Source organism: Cyprinodon tularosa, unplaced genomic scaffold (genome assembly GCF_016077235.1).
Source record: "Cyprinodon tularosa strain WSP-4 unplaced genomic scaffold, ASM1607723v1 ctg68, whole genome shotgun sequence".
Classification (NCBI taxonomy): domain Eukaryota; kingdom Metazoa; phylum Chordata; class Actinopteri; order Cyprinodontiformes; family Cyprinodontidae; genus Cyprinodon; species Cyprinodon tularosa.
Genome location: NW_024039429.1, coordinates 727733 through 753226, shown reverse-complemented (window position 1 = coordinate 753226; position 25494 = coordinate 727733). Strand labels below are relative to the sequence as shown.

The following is a 25494-nucleotide window of genomic DNA, read 5'->3' as shown; positions in this document are numbered from 1 at the left end:
TTTGATTTGAAGCCCGTACAACGTCAGAGTCAAAACCTTAGGCATGACATTGACATGGCATTTGACTTTATTACAAAGTATTTAATGTAGCCTACCTCTGTAGAAATGAATACACAGCTGGAAAACGAACACAAGTAACTGATATGTAAAAACAAATAGTGTAAAAATAAAATATATATATATATATATATATATATATATATATATATATATATATATATATATATATATATATATATATATTTTATTTACACAAAAAGTTTTCCCTTTTCCTTCATCCTTAATATGGGACGGTGAGTGATGATGTCATTCAGTTACAATCAGACAGGCAAGGCAAATTTATTTGTATAGCACAATTCAGTACAAAGACAATGCAAAGTGCTTTACATGATTAAAATATAGGAAAATAAAACAGAATCAAAGAAAGTAGGAAAAAATAATAAAGAAATAAAATAAAAAACGCAGAGGCTAAAAAAATATTAAAAACAGTTGGACTAAAGAAAATAAAAAAGTTGAACTAATGATGTTTCAGTTGAATTGTTTCACTTGAACAGTCGAAGGCAATCCTAAACAAAAGCCAGGTACCCAGATAGATCAATTTCCTCATTATTACCAGATTAGTAGGTATGGTAGATGTTTTTTTTTTTGTTTTTTTTGGTGTCTTATTTTGTTTTCTGAAGGCAAACAGGGAATAGATACCCAGATCTCAGACCACAACGGTGAATGTATGAAGTTAAATCAAAAGTACCTCTATAAACAGGGAACCAGTTAGAAAGACAAATAATCAAATTAAAACCTGAACGCCAAACGCGTGTTTTCTGTTCAAAAAAAAAAAAAAAAAAAAAAAAAAAAAAGAAGTTGCCATTTATGTTTATTTAAAAAATAATTCTGGACAGTAGTGTAAATAAACAGTCGAAAATTAAAGATAACATAAAAACAAGTGTTTACTTTAATTTCAATAAAAAAGAAAACATCAAAAGAGAAAATGTACTCGAATATTTGTTCCGCATTTATTGTCTTTTAAATTGCTGATTGAGGCAATTAAGACGTCTTATCTGTAGCTTTTTATCAGAAGCATTAAAAAAAGATTCAAAATGGAGTAAGGGAGGCGTCTGAAGTGTTTGGAAGTTACCCACAAGTTGCTTCACTTCCCCTTTCATTCGCGGAGCGTTTCCAGTTCAGTAATGCGTCCCGTTTATTTCAGGGTTTGCTGAAGTTCCTGTTAGTTGAAGGCTGAAATTCTGCGGTGAAATAGAGTAAATGCGCTGCGGCGGACTGTAGAAATCTGTTGCAAAAAAAAAAAAAAAACATGTGACTGAGACGATTTTATCCGTTTTAATCCTAGAATTTCACTTGCGTCGATTTTCTTGAGAATTTGATATAAGGAGAAGTTATGAGTCTCTTTCTGGTTTCGGTTATGCTGGCTGGGGTTATCTCCATTTGCAAAGGTAGGAAAAACTTTATTCTTTATTTATTTTACATGTTGTTGATAAAAATAATAGATAAAAGTAATAGATGTAAGCAAATCTATCTATCTATCTATCTATCTATCTATCTATCTATCTATCTATCTATCTATCTATCTATCTATCTATCTATCTATCTATCTATCTATCTATCTATCTATCTATCTATCTATCTATCTATCTATCTATCTATCTATCTATCTATCTATCTATCTTAGCTGCTCTATATTCTCATATATCTTGCAAAAGTGTTCCTTTCTACTCATACAGGTTTTGTCTTTTTACATCCTGAAGCTATAGTGGAATCTTATGTTGTAGACTTCCATAACGCAGTGCATGATTGAAGAGTAGGGAAAGCATAATTGGTGTTTAGGAAATGTTTTTAATAGAGAATAACTGTTTTGTGCTTCTATATTTAAACCCCACACCCACATACTTTTTTTGGAGCTGAAACGTTTTAGTGGTGTCTATGAAAACACTGCCTAATTCCGACATTTTATCTTATCAAAGTATCTCAGACTCAGTCAGGTTACATAGAAAACACAACTGAAAGGATTTTTTTTAATATGTTAGATTGTAGTTCTGGGTGTGTGTTCATTGTCGTGCTGAAGGGTTGGAAGTGTTCTCTCATGTTAGTATTGTCTAGATTTCTGCCCACACCCCCCTGTAATTAGCTCCATTCTTCTATCCTTCTAACATCTCTAAATAGTTTCTGTTTCCTAGCTTAAGAAAAGTTTGTCCACATTATGCTGCCATCACAGTGGGAATAGGATGGTTTGAATCAGTCTGCTGCAACCAGAACAGAACTTATTCTTCTCTGTTTTCTACTTCATGGATCATTGACATCTGGTAGGCCCCCTATGCATTTGTAGACTAGGACATTTCTTCGCTGATGCAATGGTGCGAAAAATCCCTATAAAACCCACCTGATACTGAAGTAACCTGCCACACCGGACTGTATTTATACTGTAACACATGCCAGATTTTAACATGATGGTGGGCCGTTTAAACACGACACCAATAGCAAAGCAGACCCTACTTTGAATTACTATGTTAATAACTGTATATAGTTCATAAGACGGTTGGTAAAAAATACACTCATATAATATGTTTAAAATCGCAACAAAGATCTTAAAAGAATGATGTATTTGAGTATTTTATTTTTTACACTACGACTTGGAATTATGGGTAATCCAGACCGTTGATTAAAACCATAACCGTTACATACAATATGTTAGCGACGATGGATACCAAAATGAGGTACTTAAGCGGAATCCAGAAAAGAAAAAGAAAAGAAGAGCTGCTGGAAGAACGGAAAAAACTTCCCAAAATGAAAATGTTCTTTCAAAGAACCAAAGAAGGAGAGAAGGACGTTGCTACTACAGTGAATGAAGATTGTGACCAGGAGATTAATGGAGAGAGGGTGGGTGAGGAGGGGGGCTATGAAACTCCTAACTATGTGAGTTGGTGTTTTGTTAATGCGAGTGAGAGCGTGCAGACAGTACAATAATTTGTGCATCATATGCGGATTACAACTACTGCGATTGCACAGGCACAACAAGAGAGAGCGGGGGGTGTGTATGTATGGGGGACGTTCCAGGTCGGTTGTTTGCGGCAGCTGAGGGGGTATGTTCTTGGTCGATTTATGGAACTGTCGCCATATCCTGAACCTTTATGGGGCCCACCCAGATACTGTTTCTTAAGGGCCTATTGTTGTGTCGTTGCGCCATTGTTTATGGGACTGCTGTCAGTAAGTGAACACTTATTTTTGGTTCTAATGAAACATTCTGACCTTAATTATTTTTTTTTTTAATAGATAGAATAGAATTTAATAGAATAGATTTTTTAATAGGTTGTGGATTGGATCTTATTTGCTTCTACCCTGAATGGATTTGTCAATTTCATGCAATTCCAGAGAAAAAGACCTTCTGGATATTACTGGGTAAATTCCTTAGGGGTTATGTTTCCCAGGAACCAAGCACAAAGAGCTGTCTTAAGACTGCAAATGAAAGTGAAAGACAGGCTCATATTTAAATCTGAGTTTTTGGTGCTAGATGTGGAGAAAGCCTATAAACAACAGCAGCTGTAAAGGAAATTATCAACCAAGACTCCATCAATTTTTCGAGATAAAGTGTTTATTGTTAATTTCTTCAATTATTGCAGAGAATCAATTTAACAGGGTCAGTTTTGGTGTTGATGTTGATCCAGCATTAGAAGTAGAACAAACCATCAACATATGTGTAAAGGTCTTTGCATCAATTGGATTAGTTCATATTTTTATATATTGCAGTGTTAAATATAACTGTATTTTATTGAGTTTCCGACCAATAGTTTTCAAAGCAAAGAAGGCAAAATGTGAAATGTATTATGTGAATTGAATTTCTACAGCACATGCCTTAACATAAAAATTCAAATTCAGAGCCCAGGAGTAAAACCAGCATCAGGTATGTGGTGTGGGTTAAAAATATCACTGCAGAAAATAAGCAGAAGAAATAAAAGGAAACATGAAAAAAAAACAACAACAAAAAAAAAAAAACCGGTTTCCAATAGTGATGCATACTGCATACACAGTAAGACTTCATGGGAACATCACAATGAGTAAACTTTTCCAAATGTTTTCATTTCACACAGGCCAGCAGGAGAAGAGCTGCAATGTTTTCCCTAAAGATCTGCGTGTAGAAGTGGGCTCCAGTGTTGAGTTGGTGTGTCAAACATCATGTTTAAATAATGGCAATATCTTCTGGACACTGAACAATGAGAAAATCAGTGACAGCCTGTCAAAAACTCTTAATTCAACCCATACTGTCTTATCGCTGAGAAACTTCAATCAATCACAAGCAACGGTGCAGTGCCACACTTCGTTTATGGATCAGATCTTAGGTGGTGTCACCATCAGAACATATTGTAAGATAAAATCCTCCACTTGATTAATATGGTGTGTCACCCCTGCAGTGAGATTACTACCTTTCCCTTTCTTCTCCTCCTTACAGCAAAGCCTAAAAACATAACATGCCTCTTTGATTATTATAGTAGCATAAGCTTTTTGAGGGAAATGGATGGTCTGCCAGAACGCTTCACGTGTACATGGGAGCATGAGATGAAATCTTCACAAACAATAAACTACACAGTAAAGTAAGCTTCGCATTCTCTTCATTTTAAATGTATGACTATGTTTGAAATGTTACATTATAGATTTTTCAAACATGTAATTCTTTTAGCATTAGTCCCTTGAAAGAAAAATGCAACTCACAAGTAGCAAAATGCACAATCGAAGATGGCAGAGTCTCCACCTTGTTCTTCGAGCGTGAACTAACAATTAATGTCAGTGCAAAAACCGCTGCTTGGGAGGTGGACTCGGAAAACTACACATTTATACCCGAAAACATAGGTAAGTAACATAAATAAAACTTTACAAAAATATACATCTTCATATCCTAAGTAGGTTTTTGTGCTTTATTGATGTTTCAATGATTTTTGAATGTTTCCTCAGTTAAAATCCGTCCTCCGACAGGGATAGTGACGACGCCCTCGTCAGATCATTTGTTGGTTGAATGGAATACAGTACTCGGTAATCGGATATGTGAAGTTAAATACTACAAGGTAGGACAACTGGGAAAGGAAAGCAAACATTTCAATATAGTGATATGAAAAATATAGTTAGCCTGAATTCATCAATGCCTAGATATTATAGAAGGTCTTCAGTTGATTGGAGGCCACATAAGCAAACAAAAATAAACATATTTAGGATAAGTTACACTAATAGATCATCTTTTTTTTCTTTTTTTTTCTTTTTACCTCGGAGGACATTTAAAGTACATTTATGTTTTTGAAGTTTTTTTTTTTTTTTCCTTAACAACTTTTAACACTGGGGTAATAATGTGGTGAGAACAATTGGCCAAGTTGCTGTTAGTAATATAAGGGTGTTACCAAAATATGTCGAAAAAACCCAGCAAAATGCAAAATAAATAATGCAACAATGGTTAAATAATAAACCAAATGTTCTACTTTCGATTAAAGTAACATTTGTCATAAATAATAAACTAGCATCAACGCTAATAAATGCAGCCATGCATAGATACACTAGATTCTCTAAACTTTTTTTTTCTGTTTACGTTGTACAAGAATTGTATGAAAATTTTCAGAAAACAGTAAAAGTTATAAATCTTTGTAATATTTAAAAACAACAGTTCATGTCAATGGGTCTGTCAAAAAGTATTCTATACCCTGAAAGAAGTAGCTGTTGCCAATATGAATGATAAATAAAATCTGTGATATTTGCCGCACTTTAAATAAAAATAAGACTAAAATTTTTTCTATCATCAATTTATATATATATATATATATAGAGAGAGAGATAGATAGATAGATTGATATGTTTGGTTGTGGGAAAGCAGGTGTTTTTTTCAGTAAAAGCAAAACTGCAAGTCAGTGTTCACTGTTTTAAAGTTATGGATCAAAAGTGGCAATAATCAAAGAACCAAATGTCGTGGTTTTGTAAACATTCACGGTCATCATGAGCAGGATCAAAATTGCATTTAGTCTGACATGGTGGTATGCAGCGGTGTTCTGACCACTGATGGTTTAATTCACATTCTGCATGATGTGCATCTGCAGCAGACGATCAAACACAGTTATGTTTCATACATTATTATTTTTATTATTATTATATATTTTTTATTTTTTATTTTATTTATTCACAAAACTACAGTGTCAAGCTGGCCTCCATTTGTGGAGTCCTGACAAAACAATCCTTAGACCAGGGCATAAAGATCCAAGACTGGTCTTAAGACCACCATCCCTGGTTTTGACGGGTGTAACCAAATAGAAATGCGTTATTATTTGGCTTCTACATACAGTAGGTGTCAAGTGTTTTGGTAATAAAATTTTTGTTTTAAGAGAGTTAACCCAAAGCAAATGATTCATGAAACCTTGCTAAACTGCAGATTAAATTGATAAACTGTAATTACTTTTCCCTTAGAACCAGCATATCTACTTCAAAAGCCATCTCTTTTATGTTGAACAGGGTTTTTTGTCCATATTTATCATTTATAATATAAAAATAAGTTTATGGAATTAATTTAGTTTTAATTGAAAAAATGCTTTATAAAAGTTTATGTTTTGGCTGATTTAGACCGTTTGTTGTTTGTTCCAGACTTCAGAATCTAATGCTCAAGCTTCAAAGGTAAGAAATGTTTAGTATTTTTAGTATGTCTATAAAAATTTTGCATCTATGGTTTTATGTGCAATCTTTAAGCTTTTAAAGATGATCTCAGGTTTTTGTGTTTGTTGTCAAATAAATACAGGGTTTATTAATATACATCTAATATTTGTTGCAGCTGTAGGCTCCTAAGATTGTTCTCACTGTTTTACTTTTTTTATGTTGCAGTATTTGAGCATTAAAGAATTGAAATCCAGTGCCATCATCAAAGAGATGGAGTCCTGCAATAATTATAGCATTTTAGTCCGATGTGCAAAAGAGAACGCCCCTTGGAGTGACTGGAGCCACGAAAGAACTGTCCTGACTAAACTTAACAGTAAGAGAAATATGTAGATTAAGTTAACTTCAGTAAATATCAATATCTTGTATGGTAATATCTATGGTAATGGTAAGCAAATGAAACAATTTGAGTAAGTTATTTCATACTTTTAGATCCCACATAATCCAGATTTATTCATGGTACAGATATGTAAAATAGCTTTGAAATTAATCAGTCTTTTATTGCAGTTACAGAAACGGAAAGGGAGAAATATAGAAAACTGCTTTTACTGAAGATTGAAAAAAGGAATATTGCATTAAGAAGTAGTTGCCATTAACAAAATATATGGAGCAACACTTTTGTGCACCTCTATCATTCCCTGAAATAAAATCTTACTGAAGGATTTTTTTTACTTATACTTAACTATTTCAGACTTTTATTGTGTTAAGAGTGACAAGAAAAATGTTGTTGTCCTGTTGCTAAGAAATTAAGTTCCATTACAAATACTCTATTAATCCCAAAAGCAAATTAAAGATATATTTTTCCTTAAGCTGTAGTCGCCTGTTGTTGTAGGTGTGTATTTGACCAAAGAATAATCCTGCCTAATCCACTCCTAGACCTCACTCCAACTGGGAATTTCTGTTAGTTCCTGTTAATTGCTGTTTCAAGATGCACTAGATCCAATCTAACTGAATTTGAGCTGTTTTACGAAGAAGAATGAGGGGGTAATTAAAGATGCAAACTTAAGTTCATGTGTATTCGGAAAAAATTGGGATACAAAAGCTGATCTGATTTTAAAATAGCTTCATGCATGCATTAATTTAGATTACAGCAGGAGCCAATGACTTTCCTTGAATCCAGGGCCGCAGTAAAGGAAATAAGGGAAGAAAAAATGTTGCAGAAAATGGAGAAGATTGCACTGCTTTGTGAATTCACCCGTCCGTCTTTAGGAGTGCAAAGTTGGTAGAGATACACCCACATGAACTTGTAGCTGTTGCAGTAAAGGATAATGAACAAGGTTTAATGTTTCCTTTCATTTCACAGTTATGCGTTCAACCTTTTTGGTATATATTGTGAATTATAAATAACCTTCTGCCAGGTACAGTATATTAATAACTCATGTGTTTGTCTCCCATGCCCACATTATTCTGCACTAATTTGTCACAGGTTCAGACTTGACTGCAGAAATGCGTCACTAGTGAAGCCAATCCTACAAAGCAGAAAAATTAATTTTATTGGTGCAACAAAGGGTTGGAAAGTCAACAAGTCTTCTTATATATCGACAGTTAACAGTTTTGGTCATACCCAGATAGTTGTTTTTTTTCCACAATGTGCTTGGATTAAACATTTTGAAAGAGGGATTTGCATTCCACGTTTGCATTCCACAACAGCTTCTTGGAAAGCCAACTCCTAACAGTGATCTAGGGGATGTTTACAGTCTCTTTACAGCTGTTGCTATGGCATCAAGATGGTTTTGGATTCAATTCAAGTCTCTTTCTCTTTCAACAGACTAAATCCAAAACAGAGAGTGTTTGTGTGTTTGACTGTTTGTTGCTGTGTGATCAAATTTAGATTTATTTTTTTCACCTGTTGTAGAGGCTCACATCAGGCCGCAACTCTGGAGGAAGGTGGTTGAACAGGGTAAACATGGAGAAAGAAAAGTTCATCTCATGTGGAAGGTAAAGAAAAAGTACAAATTCTATTGTCCAATTTCAAGAATTCAAGCCATAACTCCTGGATTGCTAATTAACTACATGCTTCCCTCTAACTCAGGCTATTCCCCCAACATGCAAAGAGGTGTTGAACTACACAATCAAAATGATTTCCTACAACAACACGACAACCACTGGAAATTACACACAGACCACGTGTGGCAGCTCCTCTTGTGATGTTGATGTTGACAAACTCGAACACAGATTATATCTCACAATTTCCAGTAATGATGTAGTGCTTTCCGAGAGCTCGGTGTATGTCCCAGCTGTTGGAGAGAGTGAGTTTTACTGTTACATTTGAAATTTTAAATGAGTAACAACAATGTTTGTACCATTTCCTTAATCATTTGTCAATTCACTCTTTACCTCATCAGTGGGCCTTTCGCAAGTTGGCAATATCCAAGCAAAAAGCCGAGATGGTGTTATTCAGGTCAGCTGGGACAAGTCAGAGAATCCAGCCAGTAGTTACATGATAGACTGGACCTACGATGGAGTTCAGTACTTCTGGAAGGAGAGCGCATATACAAATGCAACTCTGTTTGGTAGGTTAGAGTGCATGTGTTAAATGGAGAATGGACAAGTCATTAATCACATTAGTTATGATTTATTGATGGAATAAAGAGAGTAATGGACTCATTAGTGGAATTTCATGTTAAAAGCTGATCTATAATGCATTTCCTTTGAAGATTAGACTACTTCGAGGGTTTTTCTAACAATTATGTTATGTCTTATGTTACCCACTGTACAACACATATTGATGTTCTTACAAGAAAATCTTGTATCAATATGGCTGATGTCATAAAGCTGTTGTTTTCATATTATTTCTGCTTTGGGTTTGACCTCTGGTTTTATCTCACTTAATTTTAGTTTTCTCTGCTTCAGCGGGGTGAGCAGGATTGAAATGTCACATAGAATAGCTTAAACTTGTTGCATCTGTTATTTGTCACTTAAGTGTTAATGTTTTTTTTCTTATTTTTGTAGACCTGCTACCTTCAAAGCCATACAATATCACAGTTACGCCTCTCTTTAATGACAGCACAGGCCGAGGCATGCAAGCCAATTTGATCTGCTCCAGTGTGAGAGGTAAACACTGATTTATTTATTTTTTTAATAATATACAAGATTATAGTCGTAATCTGTTCCACTGAGAAGTTTAGAAAGATCAGTTAAGTCAAAGTTTAAAATCTCTTTTGGTTGACCTCAGGTGAAGTTACAGAAATTAGAGATCACATCTCTTCATGAGCAAGTTGGACAACATACTGCTGCCAGTGAAACAAACACTCTGTCAAGACTCAGAACAGAGGTCCCAGTATTCAGGGCAAGACAGACAGACATTAGAAAAGCGTTAAGTATTAAAACAAACTGAACTTTAGTAGCTACAGTAGGGTGTCTATCATAAAAAACTTTGTAAAAGAAAACACAGGTTAGTGACAGTGACAGGTAAGTGATAATCTGACGGAGGATGATATGAATGCGTTAGTCACTAACCTAGTTTCAGTTGTCCCAGAGGCTGCAGCCCCAGAAATTAGAGAACAATCAGGATTCCGAGGCCAGGTCAGAGAAAACGTTCAGATGGAAACAGGCAGGCTTATACCCCATTTACACTACCCTTAAAAAACCGTGCTGAGACCGTTCCAAGCTCAGTAACTGAGATAACTTATTGTGTGTAAATGGAAAGCAAACTGAACTGAACCGAGCTAGACACAACCGAACCAAGATAACTGCAGACCAGTTCCAGAGGTGGGCTCGGCTCGGTTTTTCCCTGGCTCGGTTCTCTGATTTAAGAGCGCATGAGCAGAACGCGTCATCTCCGTCTGGCTGCACATCTCGATTCACACTCCATTCCAGTACTTGGCGGTGATGCCCCTCCAGGAACAGAAGAAGAAGAACAACTTCTTTTTCAACTATAAACTATCAAAATCTTCTCCACGCAACATTTTAAATAATGGCATTTTAAACAATAACACCGAAGTACAGCAATAATAATCAAGGGGCGTTTCTCAATATGCGTTCTTGAGCGTTCTCGTGTGCTCGTGTACTCGTGACACGTCATCAGCCTCAGCCCGAGTACCGTTCCAATTCTCAAGAATGCCAGATCGAGAACGCATCAAATCCCCGGATGTTGTTCTCACCCCGCCCTCTTTATCGAGCATGCATCAGAGCAGACTTGTGCGTTCTTCAGACTGACCGCTTCCCCAGAATGCCCCGCGGCCGCAGCTTGATTCCAGAAAGCGTTCACAGTGTTAAGTTAAACATTCCCTTTTCTGCTGCGGTTGTTCTTCAAAAGTACGTTTTGAAATCGTTTTAGGCGATAACATTATACATTTAAGCCTCCCTGTGTGGTCTGTTTACAGAGTTAGTGCGAAATAAAAAAAAAAAGTCAGACGTTGAGCGGACCAGAGTGACCAGCAGACCTCCGAGGATAACCGCAGCCAGGGCTAAATTTACCCCATCTGTAGTGCACTTCTCTCGGTCTAGTTATGTGTGAACTACCGCTCGTTCTGATGGCGTTTTTTTTGCGGTTCGGTAATTTTTTTTAATGTTTTTTAAGCTTTAGAAATTAAAAATATTGTTTTCAAAATGTTTTGTGTAGGGAATAAATAGTTTTGACTGTTAAAGAAATGCTAAACAACGTTGCCTGTGATGACGTCACGAGTAGAGATGTCCCGATCCAGGTTTTCGCACTTCCGATCCGATACCGATATTGTTTTTGGACTTCCGATCCGATACCGATACTGGCCGATACCAGCCTATCCGAGCATGTATTTAAGTTTAAGTTAAAGTATTTAGCCTTAGTTGTAAGACTCATGTTGAAAAGGGTTTTAGTACTCTTGATAACATCTAGCCAGCTAAATTAGGTGAGATTGAATAAAACACAATGCTTGGTAACAACAAACTTTCCTGTTTATTAAGAGATAAACACAAACTGGACAAAATTATGAATAGCAATCTGAAATTGCACAGTGAACAGTAAAACCGTAAACAGTTAAAGGTGCAAGTATTACTGTAAGTTTTAATAAAAATGCAAAACAGGGAAACACTGGCGCAAAATAGTGGAATGGATCGTTTCAATCGGCAAAACTGGAAAATACGGACCAGATTTTTTTTTTAAAACTTGATCGGCAGTCTGGATCGGCATTTTACATGCTTTGCCGATACGCATTTTTTTGCCAATATCGGTGTCCCGATCCGATACGTGGATTGGATCGGGACAAGCCTAGTCACGAGTACGCTTCTGCTCCAATACACATACGTGCTTGCGTGCTCGCGTTCTCGTCAAGTCCGATCTTCCTGCGTTCTCGCCAAGAACGGACTTGACGAGAACGCGAGTACATACTCGTGTTCTCGTGAATTGAGAAACGCCCAAGCATAACTTTCTGAATGTGACGGGCACTGCCATTTTGATTTGCTTGATATCCTCCTTCTTCGTCTTCTTCTTTTTGTGTTTAATGGCGGTTGGCAAACAAGTTTTGGTGTATTACCGCCACCAACTGCTTGATTTCCTCCTTTAATACTGGCAATAATACCGCAGATCGCCACTAGGAGGCGAGGACCGGTCTCAGCATGGATCGGGTTTTCAATGGTAGTGTAAATGGGGTATTAGGGGTTTAGAGGCAGAATAGGTCAGGAGCAGGAAATTGGAAACACTAAGGTTTGCTAATGATCCTCTCACCTCTGGCTCGAGTGAAAGAGATCATCAGACCCTGATAACTGGATGCAAGTGCCTTAAATAGAGGCAGGAGCAGGTGGATCAGATGAGCAGTGATGAGAAACCGGGCAGAGTTAGACAGGTGAATGAAAAGAGTACGCAAGCCATCAGCGCCAAGATCATGACACACTCGGCATGATGCAGCCACCATCTTGTTAGAAAATGAGTGCACTTCACTTAGGTTTGAAAGTCTTACATTAGCATGACTCCACCCAACAAATTTTCTAGATAGATAGCTCTATCTTTGACTCAGTTGAACCTAAACATACAGATTGCATTTAGCTTTTCATTGTGGGCAATCTAAAGCGTACCTTTAAATGAAAAAAGGAAAAAACAACAGTCTAGAACAATTGCCAAAGAAGTTGTTGAGTTTGAGCATTGATACCTTGCATCTTCTCAGCTTGTGCAAAGGAAAGTTTTTCGTAACATTAAAGGCCGGAAAAGTTAGGTGCACCCATTGTGCATGTAAACTTCTCAACAAAAATGTTTGTCACCATTCCAGTTGTGTAATAAAAATGACTCCTACAGTTCCAGAGATCATTGCTGTTGAAGTTGTGGACACTCTAGATAAAAGTGCATATGTAAAGTGGAGCACAAAGTCACAGGATCCATGCAGCCATGTCGATACCTACGTGGTCTTTTGTGAATCACAGGGACGACCCTATCTCAGTAAGTTCACCTCATCAATGCTTAAGGTTTGCACAGTTTTTTCATACTAAGGTTACAACAATAACATAATGGCTTTCCTGTAGATGTCACGTTGGATGGCAGTGCAGTTGAAGTCTGGTTGAAGGACCTAAAACCAAACACCCAGTACGCTGTCTTTGTTGAAGCCATGGGCTATAATGGGACAACAATGAGCAAAAGTAATATTTTTACAACAAATATATTTGGTGAGTATAATCTCAGAGGCTGTTCAAGAGAAATAATACTAAGCCTTAAGGTAATACAACTATTTCTTTTGGAAAGATTAAAAAGTTGAAGTGTTTAACGGGGGCCATTTTTTGTTAAAGAACCTTTTCAAAGAGTTGCAGAAAAATTTTTTTGGCCAAGTCAGAAGACAGAGCTGTAACATCAACACCCTCTGCTTGTTAATCCATAATATGGTGATAAAAAAGTGGATCTGAATGACTCGGTCTGTACTTTTAGAGTTGAAAATGGTTTGAAAAGGGCATGAATAGATTAAGATATAACACCTAAAGTTGTGTATTATTTAGGTGATAAGATGACACTGTGTGCTGCCTGTGGCTCCTTCCTGAAAGCCTTGAAGGGAAATGTGCATACCAGCAATTTGACAGAGATTGACAAGACATTAATCACACAGTAGTAATAGTTCACCTTCATCCTTCCTTTCTTTGCATGTCATGGCAGATACGATGGGTACAGATGATGCTACACTTGAAAGATAGTCTTGCAGTTCATTTTTATTTTCTCTTTTGGCTTTTATTTTAACATGTTTTCCACTAAACAAAATACAGTTTTAATTTCCTCTGTTTGCTCATATTATTGTCTCTCCATCCATTGCGATTAATCAGCAGAAACCATTCCTGAAATATTTTGTTCTTTATAATGTATTCCTTTCCAATAGCTCACTGCCTTTTGACATTTAAGGAAAAGTTGGCCTAAGGCTTTAATTAACGTAAATGTATATGAATAAATTTATTCAGTTTCGCATTTTCAATCATAAAATTACTGGTATTAAGTATTTTGAGCAAAACCTAAGAATTATAACAGAACATTGTTAAAGATAGAATACAGTGGTGCATTTAAATAGTAGTAAAACAGTTGTTTGGAGAAGGATCCACTTTTTCATTAATGATCTGGATTTCTTTCTTTAAAAGTTTAACTGTTTTTCCTCTTAGTGTTAGATGCTGTGTTGTTCTTCCTGTTGTTGGTTTGGTTTAATAAACACCCAGCTTGGGTAACCGCATGTTCAAGTGATTTCCTAGAAGGAACACTAGAGGAAGAAAAACATGCCATCTAACACAGAAGAGAAAACAGAGTGGCAAAAACATTGCAATTCCATACGTGTCAAGAGTTTCTCAAGGATTTTCTCTAAACACAACATACCAGGGAATTTCAAACCCAACAACGCACTCAGACAAAAATATCCCAAAGAGAACAGAAGAACCAAACCAAAGCTGAGTGGAGTTTTTTTATGTGATCCAGTGGGGCAAGGACAGCTCAGGTTCCGGCATAAGAGAAACCAAAGTAAAACTACGGACGTATGGTACAGCCCAGAAGAGCCAGGAGCTCTGGCAAAGATTCAGCCGTACACTGGCATCTGGAATAAAACGGAAACGCCTTTTACTACCAAAATATTCAGATTTTGGACGGATTGGAGAAACAAAACTATATTGTTAAAAAAGAAAAGCATCACTAAAACAAGGGGAAGGATTGTGATTTCCCGGCGTCTCATCATCTAATATGACTTCTAGACAAAGTATTGAAATGTTTCAAAATAAAACTGAAAGCATGTCTGATTGCCTCTGATTCAAGCCTGTTTTGTAATTTCTTGTAAATGTTTTTCCCCCTGATATAACACATGCCTGTTATTGTTTACAGATTCCAAGATTGTTACAGCTTTTACTGTCTACGGAGGTATTTGTTTCTTTCTTGTACTGTGTCTTGGGCTAACCTGTGCCATTCAGTAAGTTTCGTTCTTTAATGTTTCTGATAATTTATTGTAACTCACAAAAATCAATTTTGTATAATCAGTAAAAAGTGTTCCTTTAAAATAGCCTGTGTTTATATAGTGCTTTTTTTTTTTTTTTTTTTACTCAGAGGACTTGACCAAAGTGGTTTACATTACATTCAGTCATTCACCCATTCATACATTCACACACTAATGGTGGCAAGCTACATTGTAGCCACAGCTGCCCTGGGGCTCACTGACAGAGGCGAGGCTACCGTAGACTGGCACGACTGGTCCCTCCTCCCATCAGTAGGCAATGCAGATGTCTTGCCCAAGGACACAACAACAGTGAAAAGCAGAGCTTGAACCGACAACCTTCCGGTTGCAGGGCAAACTCCTGCATCCAACACCACTGTCACCCTTAGCCACTCCGACACAAGCTAGAACTCTTTTTGCAGATTTTCTTGCTCGATATCAAACCCTAAATTTACGACCCCAATTCAGTTATGACATTAATGGGCTGGAGCACTGAGTGACTGAAATTAAAGGTCTTAAAGGACAATCAACCATGTTCCTTTTATAAAGAGTCATTACAAAAAATTAATGATTGTTCATTTTATTTTTAGATGGAAGAAATTTAAGGAGATGCCTGTGCCAAATCCTCGTCTCAGTTCTGTGGGGAAATGGGTATCACATGGTCATCAAAAGGTAAGGTCAATATAAATTTTGTCACAGCCCCATAGCAGATGTACAAATTAATATGTATGAATTCATAAAACATTACTGGTATCCTTTGTTGACAGCAAATGTTTTGTATGATTTAGTTAGTGTTTATGGTTACATGATAATCAAGCTGTAAAGATTCTAAAGGATTTTTCCGAATGAGATCTTGTCCATCAACCCACACTAACATGGTTGATTGTTTATTTTTCTTTATTTTCAGTCACTCAGTGCTCCAGCCCATAAATGTCATCACTGAAATTTGGTTGTAAATTAAGGGTTTGATATTGAGCCTAAAAAGGTCTTCCTAACAAATTCCAGTTTGCGTCAGAGGGGCCAAGGTTTCTCACAAAAACAGATGGGTGCTTGTATTACCCAGCCTTTCCACACTCAACCTTATTATTATGTACGCATAGATCTTAAACCTGTCTTTAAACCTCAAACTGACATGTTTGTGAAAACATTTTCACATGCTGCAGGTCCTAAAAGGAAAAATTTAACTTCAAAGGAGTTGATTTATAAAGACGTACCGTGACTGAGCTCGTTCATGAGTCAGTTTGTACCATAAACTGCACCTTTGTGTTGAGATTGATTAGAATCTAGAAGAAAAAAAAGCAACATGTCTGAAAGCACAGGAAAATGTCTGTTGTCTTTAAAAGAAGGAAACACAAACATGGCTATATTTGTACTAATACTTAAAGTTAAATATTTAATTATATATTTTGCTAATAGACAGAAGTGTTGGACTAGTGGTTAGATTAGTGCACTTGTGCTCTAATAAGGTCCAAATGGTGGAAATTATTGCCAAATGATTGATTTTTCTCCTCAGTAGGTATTATTTAATCTTAATATGAAATTATCTGCGGTATCTTATAATTACGAACTCTATGAACTAGTCAGGATATTTTGCAAGAAACCCTGGATTTCTGGAGGTTTTCTAGTTTTATTGACTGAAAAAACAAAAAGAAAATTGATTGCAAAAAAAAAAAAAAGAAAATTGGACATTTCCAGGATAAATTCAATCAGGGTAAATATGAATGTTTTGCATGTTAAGTGCATCATTAGAGGCTTCATATTGGTCAAATTTAGTGTCGGATAAGACCTGATGTTGTTTTTCCCTGTGCTTTAATGTCTACTTCAGACGGAGGGGTTCTTCCGGCCAGTCACAGATCAAATTGAAAACCAAGTCATCATGGATAAAACTCAGAGAGAGGCTGGGAAAGCTTTTACTCCAGATTGTATTGGTGAAAAACCCTGGAATGGCAAACCAATGATCTGCAACTCATCGACTAATTCTATGCCAGAAAGTGAACATGCTGAGTGGTTCTACGAAAACTCAGAAACTCAGCTCCTACCTTCCCCTGAAGCATCAACGGTATGTTCTTTCTCACAGAGCAGCCCATATCGTAGTCAGGACTCTGTGGAACCTTTGTTAGGTGCTGAAAAACCATCTAAGAGTGACATGGGCAAAAATCAAGAAAAGACAACATCAAAGCAATTATATGTCAGCTTGAACATGTTTGAACAAAGTGATGTTAGGTGAGTGCTTTGGAAACAGAAGAAAAATTAGAGTCAAGATGAGTCATTCAGCACAGATACCTTGGGTGACAGGAAAGATTGTTCATGTACCGTATTTCCTATAGTACAACTGAAAACTGTTTGCTCTGTTGATGAAAATTAAGTTCTCAGAACATGGTTCTTTAGCTGCATAGGTGTTGGTATCACCACTATCACTCACTGTTACAATATGTATCATACACTGTATTTTAAACAGCAAAGAGTATGTTAATAAGATTGTATTTTTAGAATATAGTGTGTCTTAAAAATGCATATACCTCTTTAAAAATGCCAGCTTTTGTAATATTAAAACAATTCAAGGAAATAATAAAAACAGAACAAAAAAGCTGCCATAATCTGTTTGCATGCATTAGCACCCAAACATAAATACCTCGTTTGATTTAATTCCAAGTATTTTATCTATTTTATTAAAAGTCCTTCAATATTTCACATCTATTTAAGAATATTTAGATCTAAGAATATTTAGATCTATGAGATTGGGAGAACTTCTCATTCACTGCCCTCTAGTGGTAGCTTCACAGATTTCCCCCCATAAACCTTCAAGAAATTCCTATTCAGTTGTTACAGTGTTGCTTCAGTGTTGCTAGCATCTTATTTGCAGCTCTTGCCATCTTATCTTTTTTGGATAAATGTCCTTGTTTTGTAATGCCTATGTTTTCTCGTATGATTGTTAACTATTATTACTTTATGTACTGAAATGTTTTTGTACCCTTGTTGTGGTTTATACCTGTCGAGATTTGGATTCTTTTGAGCACTAAAATGAATGATAAAGCAAATGCAGGAAAATGGAACTTTATGTGAGGTTAATCAGATTAACTGTGAATAATGTCAGATATGAACTCCAGAGAAGAATGCTGACATTAAATCCAGAGGTAGTAAAATAACATATTAGCTTAAGATGACTCATCTGCATAACCAGGTTATTGCAAAATGCTGAAGAGATTTTTTTTTTTACAAAAAGATCAGGGAGTATTGAATGTCTTGTTAAAGTCATTTTTTTACAGGAATCCTGAGTTTTGCAGCTTTGTACACTTTGTGCTGTTTCTTTATTGTTATCATTGTTTGTTTTTTTGCAGAAGAATAAGCCAGTACAATTAAATGTATTTTGTAACAAAGAAATGTGTAGGAAAAGAGCTTTCAAATGTAAAAGTGGTTTTGATCTGTATGTAATACATACATGTTGTCTAATGTAACAAAATATAATACACATTAATGTGACATTGAAATAAATACATTTCATTTTTCATATTTTTGCTGCCATTGTATGTATTTTTTCCAACAAAGATCCTTCACATTTTAAAAAGCAAATTTGTTCCGGTAGATATTTTAACAATATATTTATTTTCCAATTTTGTTCTGTCAGTAACATTATGACTAATACATCGAGCGGAATTGCAATGATAATTTCCTGAGGTCTATTTCAAAATAACCCACATGCAATACTGATGACTGAATTTCTTAAACTTCAGAACAAACACAATGAGATTGCAATTATCTTTCTCACTGTGTGCTTATTTGTTTATTGTGTTTTGAACGAGTATTTATTTTTCAGATTTTAATTAAATGAATTCTTTTCTGTCCTTTTGGAAGATTGCAATTTTATTTACACTTCTCTGGTTACAACTTGAGTATATGAAAAAAAAAGAAAAAAAAAAGACCCTCTATCCATTTAAGTATTCTTAGTGAATTCCATTGTTTTTTCATTGCAGCTATCAGGAACTCTGATCATACTTTGGCTCCTAACTGACCCTTTTTCTGTACTTCCAAAGAACCTGTTTTTTTTTTTTTTTTTACTTTTATAACATTTCTACAATTCCAAGCATATTGTGAGCACAAACTAAATAAGAAAGTAATAAAACATTTATTGAAGTAGATAATTAAATACCAATAATCCATGCACTATGAAATAATTAAAAACATCAATGGCATCTGATTTGGCTGAGTGGGTAAGCTGCACATCCAGTCCACTTCATGATACTCCTCTTGACTGTGGGACGCTTTTCACAGATATTATGATGAGGCTGATTATAAAGCCTTTTGTGTTCAGCCCCTTCCCACTGGGATGAGTTTCCCATCCAATTGCAGGGCAATCTCATTATTTTTATATTTAGAATATTCAATAATTTCTTTGTCAATGTGTATATAGTTGTACCCAGATGCACCACAGAGCGCCACGGGAAATCATTCCTGCCTGTGGTCATCAATCTCTCCAACGCCTCCCACAAGTGATTCAGACACCCCCCCATTTATTTATTCCTTGCACTGTTTTTGCACGTCACTATCACTTTATTTGGATTTAGTTATACATATGCATATATATATATATATATATATATATATATATATATATATATATATATATATATATATATATATATATATATATATATATATGGGATTATTAAAGTATGTCTGATTCTGATTCTGATGGAAGTTTTTTTGTTTGACAGCCTCAAGGCACATAGACATAAATAGATAAGTCTAAACGTAAAGCACAATTGAACAAAGTAATACATGAGTTGACAGAGAATTTTCACAAAACAACAAAAAAAAAGTTTAGCATCTTGTAATTTTAAAACCTATCCATAGGTGGCAGCATAACAAGCTAATAGTCTTGTACTACAGATATTTGTTAGAAGAAGGAGGTTGGCTCTGTGATGTAGCACAAGCTAACCCAGCAGTAAAGTAATGCTTGTCTATTTCTAACCATGTGGATTTAAAAAGAAAGAAAACAACTTAGGGAGAGGGGAATATTTTTCGGGTGGTGCACTAGGCTGCATCTTCACAGCTCATGCTCTGTTTAAATCCGTTCCCGCCCCGTCACAATGCTGCCCGGGTTTAAACTTGTTGGATGATCCTGAATTAGCAGCGACAGGGCCTTGAAGCCTCGGTGCTCGAGTAGAGTGTTAATCCGGGATTTTAGGTTTATGACCGGCGGATATTAATACAAGGCTTTACTTATTTTAAACAATCATTTCCTGACATGTCGCACACTGGACCCCCTCCTCGATGGCGTAACTGTCCCAGGAGAGGGCAGCCGGTGGCAGGTAAGCAGTAACTTATTTATAACATTCATTGTATATGTTTTTGTTTTTTTGCCCTGTGTAAAGTGAATTCAAAATGTTCTATATCACTAGAACAGTACTTGAGTTGCTGTTTACTGTAATATTAAGAAAGTAAATTGATCTATTATTCAAAACCTACCTGTATTAATGTGTTGTTTTTGTTAAACAGCTTACATGTGAGTAAGCAGTTCTATCCAAGTGAGATAGTGTTATGCTCAGTAAATGAAGCAGGGATATGTGTGACTTATTTCGCCGAGTTAAATCAATTGCTGCCATTATTGCAGAAACCAGATATTTTTTTAATTTGCATTTTTCTTTTGTTGTTTTTTTTACCAATAGAATTAGCCTGATTGTTTTTTGAATGAAGTCTGGCGTGACGCTTAACTCGGCTTAATTTTAGGGGTTACGTCTTAAAAAAAAAAAAGCCAAGGACACGCATTCTATGGTGCTTTTTAACAAATAAGCATCCATTGGCCGCATTTTCAGCTGTAAACAAGCTGCTATGAAATATTTTGTTTCCAAGCTTCCTAATATCACGTGTCCAAACATACCGAGGCGATGCACGTTGCACAGAGTGGTTCATGTGTCCATTATTACCGCACAAAATCTGATCCTTACAATACAAAGGTGCACAGAAATGCATTTCCCTGAAACTTTTCTAAACACAACCTAGTTTAAAATTTTAGTCGGGAAATCCTAGGAATTGTATTCCTCAATGTCTTTATGTAACTCCAAAAGATAGGGAGAATAGCCTGGTTTAGAAAATAGAAATGGAAACTTAGACATTGAACTTTGTTGATCTCACAATGGAAAAAAGAACATTGCATTTAACCCATTTCATTGGGGAGCAGTGGGCTGCCATTGTGCAGCACCCAGGGAGCAGTGTGGGGTTTAGAGTCTTGCTCAGAGACCCAGAGTGGCAGCCTGTGGGGATCAAACTGGATACTTCCAACCTTCTCACAGTACAAGCGCACTGCTCTAACCACTGGGCCAACACTCATTCACTTATGGGGTGATATGTAGGAGATTGCAATACATCTAGATCAAGGATCAGTGACTAAATATGACAACATGGGAAAGATTACAGCTTTTTTTTTTTCTTTTTCTTTTTTTGGTTGAACATCCATGCTTCCATCCAGCCTCAACAATCTTCCTAAACCATCCCGGTTTAAAGTGAAGTAATCAACCTAACATTTAGGATTTTGAGAGGAAGCCATGTGTACCTCTAAATAAATCCATATATGAACAGGAGTTGTCCAGTCCCTATACCAAACAACCACTGCCACATTCATTTTTGATTCAGTTAATTTAGATATCCCTAATTCACAAAACATGTATTGTCAAAGCAGTTCTTCAAAGCATCCAGATTGACATTACTTACAGCAGACATTCATATAAATACTTTTTTATTCTTTTTAATGAAGAACAAAAATGTAATTCCTCAAGTGGGAAATATGCAGGTTGCTTAATGTACTGATTTTTGAAAAAAAAATTAGATTTTTGTAATTATGTATTGCCTATTTAATAATAGGCATTTTAAATATGAATTTAGTCCAAAACAGAATATTTTGTATATAATAATTTCCAAACACCTATATGAAAAATATGTCAAGTTATTGATTAAGGCTTAAAACTATTAAAGTGCAAGTTAGTACATATAGGCGCTATGGTTTATGAAAATTAACAAGAAGTTATATCTTTATTATGTCTTGTTGCATTTGAGTATGTGTCAAAAAGACTTCCCTATAAGTGTACAAAGTATCCATCTTTTTGATTGTAAGCAAAAAAACAAAACAAAAATACAAAACCAAGTTTCAATTAGGGATGCACGATATAATCGGACCCCTATCGGTATCGGCCTGTATCGGCCTTAAAACTGAATATCGGACATCGGCCACCCCTCCGATATTTAACCCGATATTTGATCAGCTTCTGAGTTTCTAAGTCTAAAAAAAAAAAAAAAAAAAAATACTACTTCTTCTTCTTCCTCAAAAGCTTCTTTTTTACAGACTTAAAAACGTCTAAAGACGAGGGAAAAAATATTGATACATTAAAATATCACAATATCTTCATATGCTGATATATTGCCATTTAAAAACACCATATCAATCTCTTTTACTAATGAAATATTGCTATATGTCATCGTTATGCTAAGAAATCACCCGAAAATTCACGAAATGTTGCCATATTTTTATATGTTGATATATTGACGCAGTATCGATCTATTTTACTAACAAAATCTCACAAGAATTTGCAAAATATCACAAGAGTTTGTAACAGAACGATGAAATTTCACGAGATTTTGAAAGTAAAATAGATCGATACCGCGTTTTTAAAAATCAATTTGATTTCTGCATATGACAATATATTTGAGTATATTATTTTTCAAAGTGTCAGAAATGGATAACAAAACTGCTATTTTCAATGACTACTTATTTTTGTCCAGCTTTAACATCAGTATCGATATCGGTTATTGGCTACATGAGTTTTAAAATATCAGATATCTGCCAAAATCCCAATATCGTGCATCCCTAGTTTCAATGCCACAAGTCGCATTAAAGGTAACTGAGCTTTGACGAAAAAGAAGAATAAAGTGAATACTGTGTTTTAAGATAAAAAAAACAAACTAGTGAGTAAAACAATTCAAGTTAACTTCTGGATTAAAAATATTTGCAAAAAAACTAAGATTCAAGTCTTCTTGTGAAGAATGTGAAAGAAAATAGTTTAGCAGAACATGTAATATCAAATATAATTGGGGTTTGTTTCCATCAGTATTATAAGACATTGTAATGATTTTCTCATCTCTAAACTGAAGCTGGACAGATTTAGCATATGTTAATGACTTTTTAAATGACTCCTTTCTCTAGGTAAATTCCTGCCTATGAAAACAATGTTGGGTCCAAGGTATGATGACCAAGTTGCAGAAGAAAACAGGTTTCATCCAAGCATGCTGTCCAACTATTTAAAAAGCCTCAAAGTGAGTAAATGTGCAAAGATGAGCTCTTATATTCAGAGGAAACCCATTGGTTCACTGTATCTGTCTTCTCCTCAGGTCAAAATGGGTTTGCTTGTGGATTTGACAAACACTACTCGCTTTTATGACCGCAATGACATTGAAAAAGAAGGAATTAAATATCTGAAGCTGCAGTGTAAAGGGTATGTGCAGATTTGACAGAGTAAATCTGAACATTTGATCCAGAAGTATGATGTTAAAGTTATGTTGTGTTTGTAATATGCTGAAGGCTTTTTTTTTAAATATGTTTAAAGCCATGGGGAATGCCCTTCTAAGGAGACAACTGCAGTTTTCATCAGACTCTGTGAAGACTTTATAGAGAAGAATCCCACAGAACTGATAGGTGAGCACTGTTTTTATTTATTACTCCACTCTGTTGTTTTGTTTTTTTCATCGCTGGTCTTTGTTCCATTTATCTGTTTGTTTAGAATCAAATAGGTTAACAGATGTGTGCTGCATAAACAGGATTCAAAATGTTTCTCCAATTGATAAGCAGTAAAGTTGATTGGGTTCGGTAATGAGACGAAAATATGTTTATTTATATAAAAGCAGGATTTATTTTATTTTTAAGATTTTAACTTATTATTTAAGATTTCTCTATCACATAGTTACAAGCTAACTATGATTGAGAACTTTAAAATTCCATCATTTAGATTCTGAGCACAGCTTTTTAATGAAAATGTAGCTTTACTCAAACTTTTCAGCTTTAGCTTTTATTGTTCTAGCTTGTGTTTATTCTAGATTGCCAAGAACCTTGTTCACGGGAATACATTCAACTAGACACTTTTACTAATTTTAAAAGCTTTGCTTCAGAAATAACAACACCTAAGCCTGGCTTAATAAACTCCTTCGTAATTTTGTTTTCTCTGTCAGTTCTATGCTCTTGAAGACTTTTGTTATACTACAATAACCTAATCTAAATGTAGTTGTCACTTTTTTAAACAAATATATTATTCATGTTCAGACAGTTTAAGGAAATTGATCAGAAACTGGATAAAATATGGGTTAAGAAAACATATTAAAAACAGACATTAGTACCATTTGTGCCCAGCAGAGGGCAGTATTAACTCAAATACAGGAAGTGTGGTTGCATGTTTTAACTAAATGTCTTTAATGTATACTGAATAAACACCTTAGAGCCACACAGAATTTAAACAATTAATCAAATTAATCATGATTAATTGATTATTGAACTAAGCGTCAACTAATTTAATGATTGATTAATCGTTAACTCTAGTATAGAGACTGTAAAACATGCCTTTAGCTGACAGAGCAACCCAAAAGAGCAGTAATTATATCAAAATTGTAAAAAATATATGTAATCGTTTTGAATTTAATTGACAGAATTCTTTTTTCTGTCAATATGCTCTATCCAGAACTCAATAAGTGGAAAAGTTTTATTTTCACCTGGTTTAATTTTTAGTAAAACATCTTCTTTAAGGAACCTTTGGCTATCCGATTATTAGATGAAACAATATCTGACAGATTTATTGATTTGCAAAATAATCTTTAGTTGCAGCCCTAGAGACTGGGTTCTCATGTTGGTGCAAAGCAGTTGGCTGTCTATGCTAGGTATTATTTTATTCATTTGCAAGAGTGTGGGAGTTATCATTAGAAAGAGAAAAGCCCCTTTTTTAACATTGTGTAGGTGATAGTGGGTGAAGGAGCATCAGTTACTGTCTAAATTAGTATTTTTTTTTGCTGAGCTAAATGTTAGTGTGTGGGCTTTTATTTTATAATTTTCTGTCTTTTGTTTTATCTACTGTTTTCTTATCTTAATAGTTACCTCTAATGTCATTTAACACATTTTTAAGTCTTTTTTTATATTTATAGATTTGAAATAATAAATAAAGAGATTATTATAAATAAGAAAAATATCCTTTTGGTTAGAGAGCATTTTCAATGATTGTGAAAAAAGTTGTAGTTTAGCACTGAAGGCAGTGGGGGGCTCTCTTACACCTCGCTTTCTCATCAGTTTTTTTTTTTTTACCTTACTGCAGCCCTGCCTTGTAAATGGAGTAGCCTGAGCACTAAAACAGAATGTCTGATCGTGATCTCAACAACATCCTGTCTTTGGCAGGCTGGCAATCAGGGCTGGCTTTCTCTGCAGAACACGTAT

The 25494-nt window shown here is 35.3% G+C and overlaps 2 protein-coding genes across 2 annotated transcripts in view; both read left to right on the top strand.

Moving 5' to 3' along the window:
* The first annotated feature begins 1165 nt into the window (after positions 1-1165).
* LOC119771551 (interleukin-6 receptor subunit beta-like) lies at positions 1166-18244 on the top strand. The gene is made up of 16 exons (XM_038267605.1): positions 1166-1448; positions 4098-4370; positions 4457-4598; positions 4685-4854; positions 4957-5066; positions 6619-6648; positions 6853-7000; positions 8540-8622; positions 8717-8933; positions 9030-9197; positions 9637-9738; positions 12893-13033; positions 13117-13257; positions 14930-15014; positions 15626-15707; positions 16861-18244. Exons 1-16 carry the CDS (start codon positions 1418-1420, stop codon positions 17260-17262), a joined length of 2325 nt encoding a protein of 774 aa, XP_038123533.1. The 5' UTR covers positions 1166-1417; the 3' UTR covers positions 17263-18244.
* Positions 18245-19927: 1683 nt separating this feature from the next.
* The window catches only part of rngtt (RNA guanylyltransferase and 5'-phosphatase), a 141974-nt gene continuing 136407 nt past the window's right edge, over positions 19928-25494 (top strand). The window contains exons 1-4 of the mRNA XM_038267628.1: positions 19928-20344; positions 23230-23339; positions 23415-23518; positions 23630-23718. Coding sequence (XP_038123556.1) covers positions 20281-20344; positions 23230-23339; positions 23415-23518; positions 23630-23718 — 367 coding nt within the window. The 5' untranslated portion in view covers positions 19928-20280. The remainder of the gene's footprint in view (positions 20345-23229; positions 23340-23414; positions 23519-23629; positions 23719-25494) is intronic.

What these genes read in the sequence shown, in the direction of transcription:
- LOC119771551 (XM_038267605.1), top strand. Translation starts at nt 1,418, where the DNA reads ATGCTGGCTGGGGTTATCTCCATTTGCAAAG. An exon ending in TGTCACCATCAGAACATATT is followed by an intron (nt 4,371 to 4,456) that starts GTAAGATAAAAT and finishes TCCTCCTTACAG; the next exon opens with CAAAGCCTAAAAACATAACA. An exon ending in TGTCCTGACTAAACTTAACA is followed by an intron (nt 7,001 to 8,539) that starts GTAAGAGAAATA and finishes CACCTGTTGTAG; the next exon opens with AGGCTCACATCAGGCCGCAA.